This window comes from Molossus molossus, unplaced genomic scaffold, assembly GCF_014108415.1.
Source record: "Molossus molossus isolate mMolMol1 unplaced genomic scaffold, mMolMol1.p scaffold_m16_p_19, whole genome shotgun sequence".
Classification (NCBI taxonomy): domain Eukaryota; kingdom Metazoa; phylum Chordata; class Mammalia; order Chiroptera; family Molossidae; genus Molossus; species Molossus molossus.
In genome coordinates this window covers 12,929,918-12,944,781 of record NW_023425354.1, presented here as the reverse complement: position 1 = coordinate 12,944,781, position 14,864 = coordinate 12,929,918, and the positions used below count along the sequence as shown (strand labels likewise).

Below are 14,864 nucleotides of genomic sequence, written 5' to 3'. Positions count from 1 at the left end.
GAAAACAAAGCCCGCATGGGCAGCACAAGGCCGTAGGTCGGCGAGAAGTGCAGAGCTGGGGTCTGAGCAGGGATCGGGCAGGGACTGGGCACTTTGGGAGGCTTCCTGGTGGGGGCCTTGCAGGACAGTGGGATTTGGATGGGCAGGAAGGAGAGCTCCAGAGCAGGACTCAAGCGCTGCTGGTTGGCTGCAGAGAGCAGGAGAAGGGCAGCTGCACCAAGGAGAAGGGCAAGGCAATCGATCAGCCCTGGGCCCAGCTGGGGTCAGAGCAGGGGACTAAAGGGGGACATGACTACAGGTCCCAGGCGGACCTTCAGAGAGAAGTAGCAAGTGAGCCCAGGAGAGGTCCTCGAGCCCCATGGCAGCTGTCCCCTTCTACGCCCTACAAGCCCACAGGCACCCAAACATTTGTGCTCAAACAGATACTCTCATTCACCCCATATCCATAGATGTCACAAGCCTGGGTGTGGTTTCTTAAGACACATTGTTTATTCCATGGGAGAATGGGCTCCAGGCCAGGAGCCCCTTGTGTGAGAGGGTGGTAGAGGGTAAGACAGGGATGAAGCTCTCGGTGGCCCATCTGTGGCCAAGTGGGGGTGGGCCACAGCCCTTCCCAGGCTTCACAGGAAGCTGTCTGCTGAGTCCGTTGGCAGGTTCCAGACAAGTCTGCCTTCCCTGTCCTGCACGTGGGATGAATCCCCGCATAGCACCCGAGAGAGATGGGTCCAGTCTATCCCCAGAGAACTCCCGCTCCAAATCACTGTCCTGTAGCCCTTCCACTCCAGTCCCTTAGGCAAGAGCTGGGACCAGGGGCTGGATGGGCAGGCAGACCTGGTGGGCCAGCTTTGGGGGCCAACAGGGGGTCCAAGGGGAAGGGGATGGACTGGGAGCCAGGTGGCTCTGAAGCAGTCAGTGAGGGTCCAACAGGCTGGGCCCAGGAGCATGGGGAGGGCTGGTCGCTCACTCCTGGCCTGGGTGCTCACCCACTGACCACTTCACTTCCCCTGTCCGCAGAGTCACTATGTCTTCGTAGGTGGCCGTCTGGTCAATGTTCAGGCCCTGGAGACATGAAATGAAGCTCAGGCCTTGGCCATTCCCCAACCACACCAACAGATGGTGCAGCTGACCACCCCATGGCCCTCAGAGCTGGGGGTCAACCCTGTTCCTTACCTCGTAGGTATGGTCTTCCTCCATCCCAGCCTTATTGTCATCCTAGCAAGACATGGAGAGCAGAGTGTTGGCTTCACCCACCCCATCAACTACTGGGCCAGGATAGGGAAAGCCAGGCAGATTGGCCTGGGGTCTGGGGTCAGGGGTCAGGGGTGAGGGATCAGGGGGCCAGGGGTCAGTGGTCAGGAGGTGAGGTGCACTCTGCAAGAACAACTGAATGAGTGAAGGAGTGATGAAACAGGCAACTCAACGGGCAGACTCGGGCTGGCGAGATGGAGACCCTGCCCATGTCTAGCCTGCCCTGTGGCAGCCTCCCCAGCCCTCAAAGTCACCTTGTCCAGGAGCAGGAAGATGGGCACAGTGATGAAGAGGATGATGAGCAGGGTCTGGATCATGATGATGCTGTCTTTCAGTGTGTTCCGCCTCTTCAACTGAGCCAAGGTGCTGAACCCTGGGGGGAGGGTGGGGACACTGAGGCTAGGGCCACACTTTGGGCCCGCACCCCTCAACCTCTCTCGGCGGCTCTCCTGGGTGCTCTAGAGCAACAGCCACCTCCATAATGTGGCCCCTCACTGGCGGCAGGCTGGGTGGGGTTGGGTGCGATGGCTCCGTGAACACCCCTGGCCCCGTCCACTCCCACTCCCTCCCTGGCTGAAGGCAGGCCTCACCCACCCATGACTCGAAGTTCAGTGCCACAGCCCAGCTCAAAGGACCCGTTCAAGCACTTTCGCTGACAGATGTAGATGCCGTTGTCCTGAAACTGGACGTTCTGAATGGTGAGGGTAGCGTTGGTTTTGCTGTGGGTCTGTAGGATGCGCCCCGGCTCCGAGGCCAGCTCCCTGGCCTCCGAGTCCACATCCTGCTTCCAGAGCCAGGTCACAGGGTCCCCACGCTCCATGTGGCACCTTATCTTCGCCACAGAGCCCCGTTTCTTGGCCAAGAAACGTGGGTACTGCCAGATCCGGGAACAAGCGTTTCCTGTGGGTGACAAGGCCAGGATCAGAATCTCACCCAGCACCTTCCAGGGCCTCCACCCTGGGTGGCACAAACCCCTGGCTCAGCCCCCTGCTTTGTCCTTGCTTCCCAGGGTGTGGGACAACCATTGGTGTGAGGGGGGCGGGGTGGAGCCACAGGAGAGGCCAGAGGCCAAATCACCAGACCCCACCCCTTCCTGACATTTGCGTTTGCTTCAGAAGGGCCCAGGAAGCTTCCGACTCCTTCCATGCCCATTACAGCAGCCTGAACCAGGCCTCGCCCCCCCACAGTCCCACCCGGCCCATGCTCCCACCTCTCCCCGCCCCGGGCTGCTCTGCACCAGTCCGAAATCCTCAGGGGCTCCCCACAAATCCTGAGCCTGGTATTGATCCCCTGCCATCCTTCCTTCATCACCCCCCTCCACCCCCGTGCACGGACCTGCTCCACTTTTTATTCCTAAACCTTCTCTCTCAGCTTGGCATGCTCTCTCCACCCACCTGCTCCAAGAGGTCTCCCCTGCCTCACTGTTCCCAGCGAGTGGCCCCCTAGGAATCCCCGAGCCCCTGCGTCCTGTCAGAGCCCCCTTCTGGGGCTGAGTCCAACTCCCCAGCTTGACTAGCCCAGCCCCTCGGTCTAGTGACAATGACAACTGGCAGGGGGTTGGGGATATCGGGTGGCGGCCAGGAGGCCTCAGAGCCAGGCTTTGGAGAGGGAGACAGGGAGGCCTAGGGACAGGAGTTCCAGACGGGGAGACCTAAGGGGACGAAGGCACAAAGGACAGCCATAAGGACAGTGACTGGCTTTGGACACCGGCATCCTTGCCCCCAGCAGGGGCAGGGGAAGTTGCTGACCTTGGGGATTCCGTAGCAGGTCTTTTGTTTCAGCTGCAAACACAGTCTCACCTGCAGGTTGGGAGGAAGTGGGCGGGGCCAAGTCAGGACCTCTCGGGGAGCAGGCTGCCCCTCCCCTGCAAGCCTCCCACCCTCTGAATTCCCAGACCTGCTTCCTCCTCCCCCACGGCAGCTTCTAGACCCCTCAGCCCTCCCCAGCCCTGCTCTGAAGAGACAGGAGGGGGTGGGGGGTCCCCAGAAGAGCCGCCTCCTAGCCCCACTTCTGCCTTGAGCGCACCTGGATGAAACAGGACGGAGGTCGCAGTTACAGGGCTCTCCCGCCCTCCAGGGGATGCCATTTCTGGAATACTATGCTCTAGGGCCCCACTGGGGGCAGCCTCTCCTGCATCCCCCCACCCAGTGTCCTTCGGGGTGAACCACGCTCCCCCCCCTCTTCCTCTCTGGCCTGGTCTTCCGCGGTCAGAACCGCCAACCCTCAGGCCTAGCTCAGCCTGATACCTGGCAGGGGGAGAATGGCCGAGGCCAGACGCCAAGCTCATCAGTACGGCCGATGCCCGATGCCCACAGACTCAGGCCCCGGCAGTCAGGGGAGACAGAAGGCAGACAGGGTGAGAGACAGGAGAGGACTGGCGAGAACAGAGACGGAACTGGTGGAAACAGAGAGAGAGCGAAACCAGCAGGCCTCCCCGAAGCGGACTGTACCTGAGAGAAGCATCAGCAACACCACCAGCCCGTTGCTGGGCACAGGGGACAGCGCCAGCCTGGCCATGGTCACTGCTGGTCTCTGACCCCAGCCCGCGATGACGAGGAAGGCTCCTGGGGGGAAAACGTGTAACTGCCTAGACTGTAGCCTGTCCCCTCCCCGCCTCTTCCCCACCAGGCCCCTTCCTGCCATGCAAATAGGGACCCAGGGGAGGCACCAGCCCTCTGGGGACCCTGCGGAAAGGCGGGCTCTCTTGTCAGCTGTGTTGCTGAGGCTCAAAGTCGCCCCAGCTTGGGCACCACAGCTCAGGTCTATGGTGGGCATCCCTGCGAGGCCCAGACCCCTGAGCCTTCCGAGGACAGCTGGTGCTTTCCTCCAAGTGTCCCCACCCCACTGAGGCCCTGGGACCTGCCAGCCTCCCATCCTGCAGTCTAGAGTCCCAGGCACTTAGCTGAATACACTTGGGTCCTGTAGATGAACTTGAGAGTGACCTCTCTGCCCTGGACCAGCCTGGACCTGGGTGAAGAGAGGCACCAAGAAAAGATGGTGTGGGGGTGCGAGGGCAGCTGTGGGCCCAGACCAGGCACCAGGAGGGACCCAGAGCATAGCCTCTTGGCTGGAGTGCAGGAGCCATGCTAGGAATTGATGGAGATTTGACCCTGTGGAGTAAGGGAGCCACAGAGGTTCTTGAGCAAGAGCAGGCCAAGTGTGGCAGCCACTTGGGAGAATTGGTCCACACCCTGGTGTGAGGCCATCCCTCCCTCACTTGGTGGGAGATTTTGCTGGGTGACGCTGAAGGGGGTGCACTTAGGTGGAGATGGCTTAGAGAAAAGCCACCACTCAGCCATCAGGGGACTCCCGGGACACTGAAGTGTTGTCCATAGCTCTGGGTATCTTTGGGGGGGGGGCAGACAGGTGGCTAAGGCTGGGAAGCCTCCAGGTTCTGAAATGAACTGGCTTAATCTTGCCAGTCAGCAGAGCAGAGGATGGAACCAGAGTGATCAGAAACTTGTCGAAGCTCAGCTTCTGTGCCCTTGGGTCAGACCCAGCCCTTGCCCCTGCGTGGGGTTGTGGGGCGCCCTCGTGCAGTGCAGCCTGCAGCCGATCCCACTCCGGGTTTTATGTCTCCTGGAAGCCTCTAGTCTCCTCTCTATTCCTAACCCCTAGGAGAGGAAGAAAGATGCTGTGTCCCCCGCCTGCATCCCATTCTCCCTATCGCCCTCCATTTTGCAAACAGCTTGGGCTGCTGGTGGGTCCGTTTGGGTTTAGGGAGATGTGGAGCCTCCTCTCTCTCATGCCAGGGTCGGCAGTGAGGAGGGCGGCGGTCTGGATGCTTCCCCTCAGCCCTAGGCACAGGCCTCACCTGGCACACCCGGGTCTGTCCCCAGGAGCACGGGCCAGGACCGGGTCTGTCCCCAGGAGCACGGGCCAGGACCGGCGCTACGGAGAATGGGGACTGGAGGGTTAAGGTTTTGTCCAAGGAGCGGCTTGTTCTCGGCAGCCCCAGATGTTCTGTTTCCAGATGTTGCAAATGAAAAACATTTCCCCGAAAAGGTGTCAGATGTTCAGTTCACAGAACAAACAGCCCAGGATTATAAACATCACCTGAGGTCAGCGTGGGGCACCTAGGCCCCTGGGGCTGGTGGGGGTGTTTGGAGACCCCCTTCCCGTAGAATGGGGGGAAATCCAGCGGTCTCTTCCTTTAGCAAAATACCTCCTGGTGATGTAGGCCTTGGTTAGCCTTGGGGCTTGTGGCACCCACAGGCGGGAAGGCTCGGGGCGCACACGCGTGGTCCTGGGGCCCAGGGTGACTATGGGGGCACAAAGACTAGGGGGTAGTTGGCACCCTCCAAACACACATACACACCCGCCGGGGGACATGGACGCAGATGTGTCCTTTGGACTCATTCCCATTCATACCCGGCAGGGATATGCTGTTAGGAGTAGATAGGGGCAGGGTTATTTGTCATAGTTGGGGCCGTGCTGTTCCCTCCCTGGTGACAACAGTATCAAGCTCTGTCTGGGTTCGTGACGCCTTTTCTTTCCTGGAACATGAGGCCTCTGCCCCTGGCTCCCCTGGGCGGCACATCCCGACATCTGGGGGCCTCCGCCCCGCCTTTCCAGGAAGGCAGCATCAAAACAAGAGCTGGGGCCCTGGGCGCTCTCGTCTGTGCACCAGAGGGTTGTGGGTTCAATTCCCAGTCAGGGCACACACCTAGGTTGTGGGCTCAGTTCCCTGTTGGGGCATGAATGGGAGGCAACCGGTCGATGTTTCTTTCTCACATCAATGTCTCTCTTTCTCTCAACCCCTCCCTCTCTTTAAAATCAATAAAAGCATATCCTCAGGTGAGGATTTAAACAACAAACAAACAAGAGATGGGGGTGTAGGGAGGGAAGACGAAGGGCGCGCGGGTTTGGGGAAGCAAGGGGGCGGGGGTCGCCAGCAACCCTGGAAGCTGGGAGGGGGTGGAACCTCAGCTTGGAGAGAAGGGCTGACCTCTGTCCCTCTGCCAGTCCACGCTGACTGGCTCCACTGGGTCCCCCAGCGACTGCAGGTGAGCTTTGCATTCTCGGACTGTTTGTTCTGTTCCTGGGAGGAGGCTGCTGGTTAACAAGATACAAGTCTGAATCCTGGCCCCGATGTGTTCCAGCCAGAAAGGCTCCCCAAGTTACCTGGTGGTTCCCAGGGACGGTGGTTCCGCTCCCCTCTGGGAGCGTTTGCAAATGCGTCAGGGCCATTTTGATGGTTGCAGGGACCAGAGGGCACCGTGGGCGTCATGGGCCAGGGGCACTAAAGGCCCAGCGGTGGGAGGGACAGTCTCACAAAGCAGACCGTCTCTGCCTCCCACACCCAGTTAGGCATCACCCATTCTTAGCTTTTCAGGGTCCAAATGTCCTCACTTTTGTAAAATAGAAATCATCGTAACAATATGTTCTTCACGGGGTGGTGGTGAGCCTTAGAGAAAGTCCTGTATCTGCGGCAAGGTACCCTGCACCCCAGGTCACCCTCTGGAGGGTGATGAACAGCACTGACACCTGGGGGGGCTGGCTGAACGTTAGCCTTGCTGATCTCTTTCTCAGTGTTTTGTCCTGTTTCTCCCGCCATTCAAGGCTCAGGGCGATGTGGCCTGGGATGCCCTGCCAGCTCTCCCGTTCTTAGGGCAGCGTAGGGCCCTTAAGGTGAGAAGGAGCCAGGACCCTGATGGGGGCTCAGAGAACCCTGCGGCGATGCGGGGCCCCTCCCCCACGGAGGAGAACAGCAGGTCTGGAGGGACCTTGGGGACGTGGCTGAGGGATGTCGGGGCAAGCGATCTGTGTGTGCCAGGGGGGCCATGGAGCCTCAGGACCCAAGAAAAGGGGGTGCAGAAATCCTGTAAAGGACTAAGTGTTTACCAGTTTGGAGGAATATAGCCCTGGGAGGCAAACATCAAGTTGCAGGAAATAAAATCATATACAAAATTATATGTCACCCACTGGGACTATGACTGAGCTTCCTACATAGTACTCTTTGTCACAGACCCACGGGACTCTGGGCTCTCTGGGGTCGGGGGTCAGACAGGGTCCGGGTGGGGATGGTGTCTCTACGGAGAGTGAGGGGCACCGCGGGGCTCCTGTGGGGGGTGGAGAAGAGAAGGGGTTTCCAGAGAGGAGGGGCCGGGGATGCAGGACCCCAGTGCCTGTTTCCTGGGCACTGCCATGGCCGAGGAGAGAGGAGCATGTGACCCCTGACCACCTCTGGCCTCTCGGAGCCCAGCTGGAGTCCAAGTTTTCTCTTAGAAGGGTGTCAGAGAGAACACGGTGGGTCCAGAGGAGGGAACTGGGGCCATCTGCCCTCCCTGAGCCCCCAGAGGCTCCCCAAGCCCTGAGTGCCCCCTGATGGCCTCCACCCCGGTCGACGACGCAGTGGAGTGGCCAAGGAAGGAGCCCACACGTCAGAGGCGCGAGGGGGAGATTCATTGTAAGAACTGTACAAAGGGGCCTGTCCGCGGCGGACAGGGTGCGCATGGGTGTGGGGGTGCAGTGCAGCGGGGTGCAGGCCAGGAGGCCCTACGGTCTGTCCAGTTATCCAGTCCAGCAGAGGCGCGGGCTCTCTTGGGGCCACGCCAGTCCAGGGCCCGAGGAGGGGAAGGCAGGGGGCAGCGTGCTGGTCAGGAGGAGGCTGCCCCCCTGGAGGATGAACTTCTGAAGGCAGAGCCGGATGGAGGTGGCCCCATTCCAGAGGACGCAGGCAGGGGACGCGGGGGGGCTGGAGCAACGGTGTGATGAACAACAGTGGACGGGAGAATCAGGGAGTCACAGGGAGTGAGAGAGGGACGCCCCGGCAGGGCACTGAGGAGGCCAGAGGGTGGGGCAGACAGAGAAGCGGGCTCCAGCCTGTGTGTGCGCGCAAACACACACACACACACACAAGCACGCACACACACACACATTGTTTTGGAGGTTTGCTGCTTCCTGAGTTTTAATCAAACTGTTCACAAGAAACAAGAAAAAAAAAGAAGAGGAACTAAGGCCAACAGGGACTCGACCTTCACACGTGTTCATACTCGTACACGCACTCAGCACAGGCACTTACATGGACAGGCCTCCACAGAAGACGCACACACCAGCCAGACACTACAGCGGCACACGGACACACACGGACACACACATACCCAGACACATGCTTCTGCAGGCACCGTGGGGCATGACGTTCACACACTTGAACACACACACGAGTGAATCGACCCAGTGACCCCCTCCCTCCACACTCAGCCTGACTGTTCTCCGGGATTCGGCGGAGGCCTCGCACTGCTGTGCCCACATCAGCTATGCCAGCCCCAGGGCCGCCTGGCTCTCCAGGCAGCAAGAAGTGGGAAGGTGGGGCCTGAGCCAGGTGGGCCGGGCAGGCCCCGTGAGAAACCTCTGTACCGTGCTTAGGCTCACTTTTAGGAGGGCGGGAAGGATGAGGAATGAGGGAGGGCGGGAGGGAGAGAACAAGATGCTTCCTCCTGAGTGCCGGGGTTCCCGACCCCACCCCAGGTCTGGGTGCTCAGGCCAACCAGGGTGCCCAGCGCGGTGACGCTCTGGTGGGCACGACCTGTGCCACCCATCCATGCTTCCTTGCAAAAGCCAGTTCCAAGTGGGATCCCCACTTGCGTTCTTCCCCCAGGGGCCAGCCAGGGGAGTGGAGGTCAGGATAGTGGACACACCAGAAAGTGGTTGAAGAGGACACAGCCCCAGCCCGATGCACCAGGATCCAGTGGCCGCTCAGGCTGGTTCCTGTGAGGTTCCCTCTTCCAGGGAGTTCCTGAGCTGGCCGGGGAGCTGTGTCCCAGAGCTGGGGTGGAGCCAGTGCAGACCAGTGAGGTTCCCTCTTCCAGGGAGTTCCCGAGCTGGCCGGGGAGCTGTGCCCCAGAGCTGGGGAGCGCTGGCCGGCGCTGGGTCCAGGTGTCTGCTCTCACGAGGTTAAGACGTCTCTGGAGAGCCCAGGGGTCTGAGCCACTTGCTGGGGAGAGGCCAGCAGCCCTTAAGACTCTGGTGGCAGGAGGGCAGCCAATCCCCAAGTGGGGGACGGAGATCCTGATGTTCGGACTGCCTCCCAGGCCATGAGGAGAGGCAGCAGGGTCCCTGAGGAGGTCAGAGCCCCTGGAAGGTAGTCATAGAGGCTGGGGCCTCAGGCCCAGCGTGGAGCCTCAGATTTCAATTCCCATTCCATGGCCTGGGAGGCAGGTGATCTGGCCTGGGTGTTAGCCCCGGCGTGGCCACATCCTGTCCCCAACAGGGAGCCGGATCAGTCCCAGACTCAAAACCCTGCTCCCTCAGTAGAGCGGGCAGCTTGGGGGAAGCTTCAGGGCTCTGCCAGCCTCAGCTAGCCACCTCGCTGCCACCTGCTAGACCAGAGACTCTTTGACCCCTGGGCGTACTGTTTGCCCTGGGGGTGGGGAGGGCGGGAGGGCAGCATCTGAGGGGCTGATGGGCGTGAGCCCCATGGCAGGTTCAGCGTCCCCAGTGGAGCCCCTCTCATCACCCTTGTCCTGCGCACCGCTGTTCCCGTCCTCCTGGCCATACAATTTGCTCATGGTGTTGACGATCAGCCCCTCCTTCTCGGGGCCCCCGTCCCCGCTACTGTCCTGGCTGTGGCGGTACATGTAGGACGCTTGCTTCACCGAGCGCCGAAGCAGGTGCCGGCGGTAGGCCCTCTGGATCTTGATGGCACATACCTCCTCCTGCTTCCTCTTGAGGGTGGTGGTGATGGGCTCGTAGGAGACCTTGGAGGGGTTGGCTGCCATGAACTTCTCTTCCATGGTCTCCTTGAGGGCGTCCATTTCCCCCGAGTCTCCCAGGACCTCTTTGGTCAGGGCAAAGAGGATGTCAAGGCAATGGATCTTGTCGCCCGGCACCATGGGCAGGTCCAGCGTGATGAGCTTGATCTTGTTGGGCTTAGCGATCCTCAGGGGCTCCTGCAGGGTGTCCACGAAGTCGGAGAGGCGGTTGTAGTCGATGAACTGTGTGGCGTCGGGGTCAAACTTCTCCCACGTCTCATAGAACATCTCGAAGTCATCCTCGCTGAGGGGCTCGCCACTCTCCTCGGTGGCCACATTGAAGTTCTCCAGGATGATGGCAATGTACATGTTGACCACGATGAGGAAGGAGATGATGATGTAGCTACAGAAGAAGCAGATGCCAACGGAGGGGTTGCCACAGTCACCCTTGATGCTGCTGCCCGGGTTCTCCAGGGTGGGGTCACAGTCAGGGGGCCCGCTGTTGAGGATGGGGTTGAGGAGCCCATCCCAACCAGCCGACGTGGTGATTTCAAAGAGGCAGATGATGCTGTTGCCAAAGGTCTCAAAGTTGAACATGTCATCGATGCCTGACTCCTTCTTGACGTAGGCAAAGTTGGACATGCCAAAGATGGAGTAGATAAACATGACCAGGAAAAGGAGGAGGCCGATGTTGAAGAGGGCAGGCAGCGACATCATCAGGGCAAAGAGCAGCGTCCGGATGCCCTTGGCCCCACGGATCAGCCTCAGGACGCGCCCAATCCGGGCCAGGCGGATCACACGGAACAGTGTGGGGGACACGAAATATTTCTGGATCAGGTCAGAGAGTGCAAGACCTGCAGGGAGAAAGTGGTGAGGACTGCTGTCCCAGGGTGGGAGGCTGGGCTAGGGAGTGGGGGGCATACAGGGCTCAAGGGGGCCTGGCCTGGTGTGCTCCACCCTGGGAGCACAGCCCAGATGGCCCCACCCATTATTCCAGGCCCTTCCAGGGTCTTGGGGCCAGGGGTTACTTCTTTGCCCCAACACAGCTGGATAGAGGTGGGATATGGCAAAGTTGATGGGGTGAGGGTAAGGCCCATTCCCAAGACTATTTGCAGATGCCGTAGATGAGTTACTATCATAAGTACACACATGTCCATGCACTTGTCCAGGGTGTATGGCTACAGGAACCATCTTTAGGTTTTTTCACTGAGCCCATGAATACCTGAGTGTGCAACTACTTGTCAGGTAAATGTTCTTTTTGAGGTGTATTCATATGTGTGCAGGTGACAGGCTGCCTGTGAGCCCACCCATATGTGCCTTTGTGCATGAAGTGTGAATGGCAGGTGCACACGCATGTGTGCAGGTGTGACGTGTGCAAGCATGCCAGGTGCATTAGCAGCTGTGTGTCCATGGGGACGGGAGCACCCAGACTTCCTAAATGACTCAGCCCGGCCTGGCCCTGCTCACCTGCAATGGACAGGATGACAACCACAAAGTCGAAGATGTTCCAGCCGATGGTGAAGTAGTAATGGCGCAGGGCGAACATCTTGAGCACACACTCGCCCGTGAAGATGATGATGAAGACCATATTGATGTTGTATAGGATGTTTATCTTCAGCTGGCTCTGGTCGTCTGTCTCCACCATCATGGTGACCATGTTGAGGCAGATGAGGATCATGATCGTGATGTCGAAGACTTGCTTCGTCACAAAGTCGTACACCATGCCCTGGATCTTGTTCTGCAGCATAGAGGGGAGTGCAGGGACGCACGTGGATGCACGGTGGGGGGTGTGGTCAGGGCCCACACACAACACGGACAGGCAGGACGCACAGGAGGACACAAAGCATGAGAGAGAGTGGTATGCCAGGGCTTGTGGTGGCATTGGCCAGAAAACGGAGGGCAGACCCATCAGGCCAGGCCATTCTAAGGGGTTCGTGGGCATCCTCCCTCACTCTGAGACCCTGCTACCCATCAGCTTCCCCAAGGAGCCCCTCATCCTTCCCCCAAGCTGTTGCTCATTAGGGAGAGAGTCTGGCCACCCTCTTCTTCCCCCTTTGAGGGACCCCTGCCCAGAAGCCACCACCTGGGGGCTGTGCAGAGCCAGGTGAGGGGTGAGCCAGCATCCAGAGTTTAGCGGCAGCTGCTCTTGTGCATACAGCGCCTTTGTACAGCTACAAAGAGGCACCTTTGCTGGCAGGTGGGCCCAGCCTCATGCCAGGGACATAGCCTGGCAAGCAGAGTGTGGGCTCCATTTTGGCCCCGGGGGCCCCCTCAGGCAGGAGCCTCACACAGGCTGCGGGAAGAGAGGCCCAGAGGGCAGGTACCTGGGGCCGTGGAATTGGCTTCTGAGGTTTCTTGGAGCCAAGCTTCTTCATGGCATTATAGTATTTCTTTTGTTCCTCTGTCATAAAGATGTCTTTCCCTCCAAAGTAGAGTGGGATAGGGCCCGTAAGGTTGGGGGTCCCCTTTTTTGCCTCCAGGACCTCCCTACCTCAGGTATCACCCTTAAAGAAGCCCCCACTCCAGCAGGGGGACCAGGGGGAAAAGGGGCGGGGGACGTGGAGGGGCCAGAGGTGGAGATTGAGGGAGGGGAGAGGAGGAGGTGGCAGGGGGAAGGAAACCTGGGCTGCCTCACAGCCTGTTTTGGGTCACTTTCCATCAATATCTCGTCGGGTCCTCAGAATGACCCAGAGAGACAGGTAGCATCATCCCCATTTTATAGATAACAAAATCGAGGTTTGGGGAGGCCAAGTCACTTGTTCAAGGTTGCCTGGTGGGATCTGAACCCAGGTTTGCTGCCTCCACCATGTGGCCAGTGACAGCATGGTGGGTGCTGAGGCAGCTTTTGTGACCTATGAAGTGCTGCATGGACCAAGGAAGAGAGGAGGGTGGCCGGTGTGGGGGGCCCAGGGAAGGCGGGACTGGATACTCATCTTCTTCTTCTGCTGGTTGAAGTTGTCAATGATGACACCAATGAAGAGGTTGAGGGTGAAGAAGGACCCGAAGATGATGAAGATGACGAAGTAGAGGTACATGTAGAGGTTCACTTCGTACTGCGGCTGCTCCTCTTGCTGTAGGGGCCACAGGGCGGGACAGGGTGCTCTGGGTGGGCTTGGGGACACATGCTGCTGCTCCGTTCTCCCTGTCTCACTGTGGGCAGGAGGGTCTGGGGCCCAGAGGTGGACCCATCTGCCACCCCCAGAGTCTCAGGGTCTCCCAAAGGAGGCGGCATGGGGTTGGGGCAGGGATGGCAGAATGTGCCACAGTGTCTTTGGTCTGAGTCCTCCCCCTTGTCTCGCTCACCAGTCGTATCTTGGTGACCCCCACTCACCTCCCGGGAGTCCACGGCTGCATACATGATGTCCATCCAGCCTTTGAAGGTGGCCTGAGAGAGTGTGGTCACGTGTGAGGGAGGAGGCTGCTTGATGCCTCCGTCATCCAGGCTGGTCCTCCCCACAGGCCAGCAGCCCGCAGCCCCACTGAGCAGGCCTCAGATGGAGACCAGAGAGGTCTAGACACTACTCAGGGCCCTGCAGCCCTGGACGCAGGGTGGGCAGCCCCCTAACGAGGAGTGTCAGTGGGCTCAGGTACAATGAAAGACAGGGGGTACCGCCGTCCCAGGTCCCTGCAGGGCCATGGGTTACACTCACCACCTGCAGGAGGGAGAGGTAGCCCAGACCCACGTTGTCATAGTTGACCTTGACGTTGAGCCAGCGGACCTGTCCCGTGTGCATCAGGCTCTCGCACTCAGACTTGTTGTTGACCTCCGAGATGTCGAACCTCTCGGACGTGGTGGTGTTGATGCAGTAGTAGAACTTGCCGGCAAACAGGTTGACGCCCATGATGCTGAAGATGAGCCAGAAAATGAGGCAGACGAGTAGCACGTTCATGATGGAGGGGATGGCTCCCAGGAGGGCATTCACCACCACCTGGGGGGCCGGGAGGGAGTCATTGCCAGTTCTCCCCCCAGGCAGGGAGCAGATCTTCTCCCAGAGGAGATGGCTCCCCACCTACACTAACCAGACCAGATGGGGCTGGGCATGGCTATCCAGGAAGGCTTCCTGGAGGAGGATCACTCTGACTCAGGCCTGGGGAGACGTCTGCTGGGCTATATGGCTGGGGGCAGGAGATCACAGAGTAGGGTTGGGGACTGTCACCCTGGTGGTTGGAGAGGATTCTCTGCTTGGCTGGACCCATCAGCCAGAGCTGCGGCGCTGGGCTTCTCTGGAAGCAACCTGGCCATGGGTCACCAGGCAAGAGACAAACACTTTCCTCAGCCCCCAGAGGAAACTCAGGCCCCGTGACCGGCCCCCTGCTCATCTGCTCACAGCATTAGAGACACAGGCAAAGAAAAGAAGCCACCAAGCACCTTAAAGCAGCTGAGCCCTGGGACCAAAGCCCTGTGCCCCACCAGCCTGGAAAGGCAGGCCAACCTCACTCTTTCAGGCTGAACCAATCTGAGAATTGTCCCTTTTCAAGGAGAAGTCATTTCATGACCTTCAGACAAAGTGTATGGCACAGGCCTGGTGATGCCCAGGGGCTCTATTCCTGAGGCTGGGGCACCAAGCAACTGCGTGGCCCTGGGCGGGTCATTTCCCCTCAGGGGAGGGGTCCCGCCGGAACAGGAGGGAGTCACTGGGGCTGAGCGCACTGATAGCTTACATGGAGCCGCTTGGCGGTGGTTTGTCCCTCTGGGGCAGGTCTTCTTCCCAACAGACCTCCCTTCTCTGGGGAAGTCCCATTTGTGTTGCCCAAACCCTGGGTTTACCAGTCACCTTTACCCTGGAGGGCCCGAGGGGATCTTTTCAAACTTGCATGACCTGAGCTCAAAGGCCAGAAGACTCAGATCCCCAGGCACGGTATTTTCCTGCTTGTCTGAGTCTCAGAGCTATGGGGGACCCCAGTATGAGTCGGGAGGGACAC

The 14,864-nt window shown here is 59.6% G+C and overlaps 2 protein-coding genes across 2 annotated transcripts in view; both read right to left on the bottom strand.

Annotated features, from left to right (window-relative positions):
- Positions 1-472: 472 nt before the first annotated feature.
- On the bottom strand, positions 473-3,842 carry CD79B (CD79b molecule). The gene is made up of 6 exons (XM_036268680.1): positions 3,699-3,842; positions 2,997-3,047; positions 1,843-2,148; positions 1,503-1,621; positions 1,171-1,212; positions 473-1,059 (listed from the first exon to the last, which is right to left on the bottom strand). Exons 1-6 carry the CDS (start codon positions 3,763-3,765, stop codon positions 961-963), a joined length of 684 nt encoding a protein of 227 aa, XP_036124573.1. The 5' UTR covers positions 3,766-3,842; the 3' UTR covers positions 473-960.
- Positions 3,843-8,504: 4,662 nt separating this feature from the next.
- Positions 8,505-14,864, bottom strand: part of SCN4A (sodium voltage-gated channel alpha subunit 4) — a 44,835-nt gene continuing 38,475 nt past the window's right edge. Inside the window, exons 20-25 of the mRNA XM_036268499.1 lie at positions 13,592-13,870; positions 13,273-13,326; positions 12,875-13,012; positions 12,266-12,370; positions 11,409-11,679; positions 8,505-10,795 (exon numbers count right to left, since the gene is read on the bottom strand). Of these exons, the coding sequence (XP_036124392.1) occupies positions 9,570-10,795; positions 11,409-11,679; positions 12,266-12,370; positions 12,875-13,012; positions 13,273-13,326; positions 13,592-13,870 (2,073 nt within the window). The 3' untranslated portion in view covers positions 8,505-9,569. The remainder of the gene's footprint in view (positions 10,796-11,408; positions 11,680-12,265; positions 12,371-12,874; positions 13,013-13,272; positions 13,327-13,591; positions 13,871-14,864) is intronic.

Bases quoted from the DNA above. Each gene is read 5' to 3' on its own strand.
- CD79B (XM_036268680.1), bottom strand. From the start codon at position 3,765: ATGGCCAGGCTGGCGCTGTCCCCTGTGCCCAGCAACGGGCTGGTGGTG. The intron at 2,149-2,996 runs GTCAGCAACTTC...TGTCACCCACAG, and splicing joins CCTGCTACGGAATCCCCAAG to GAAACGCTTGTTCCCGGATC. The intron at 1,213-1,502 runs GTGACTTTGAGG...ATGTCTTGCTAG, and splicing joins TCTTCCTGCTCCTGGACAAG to GATGACAATAAGGCTGGGAT.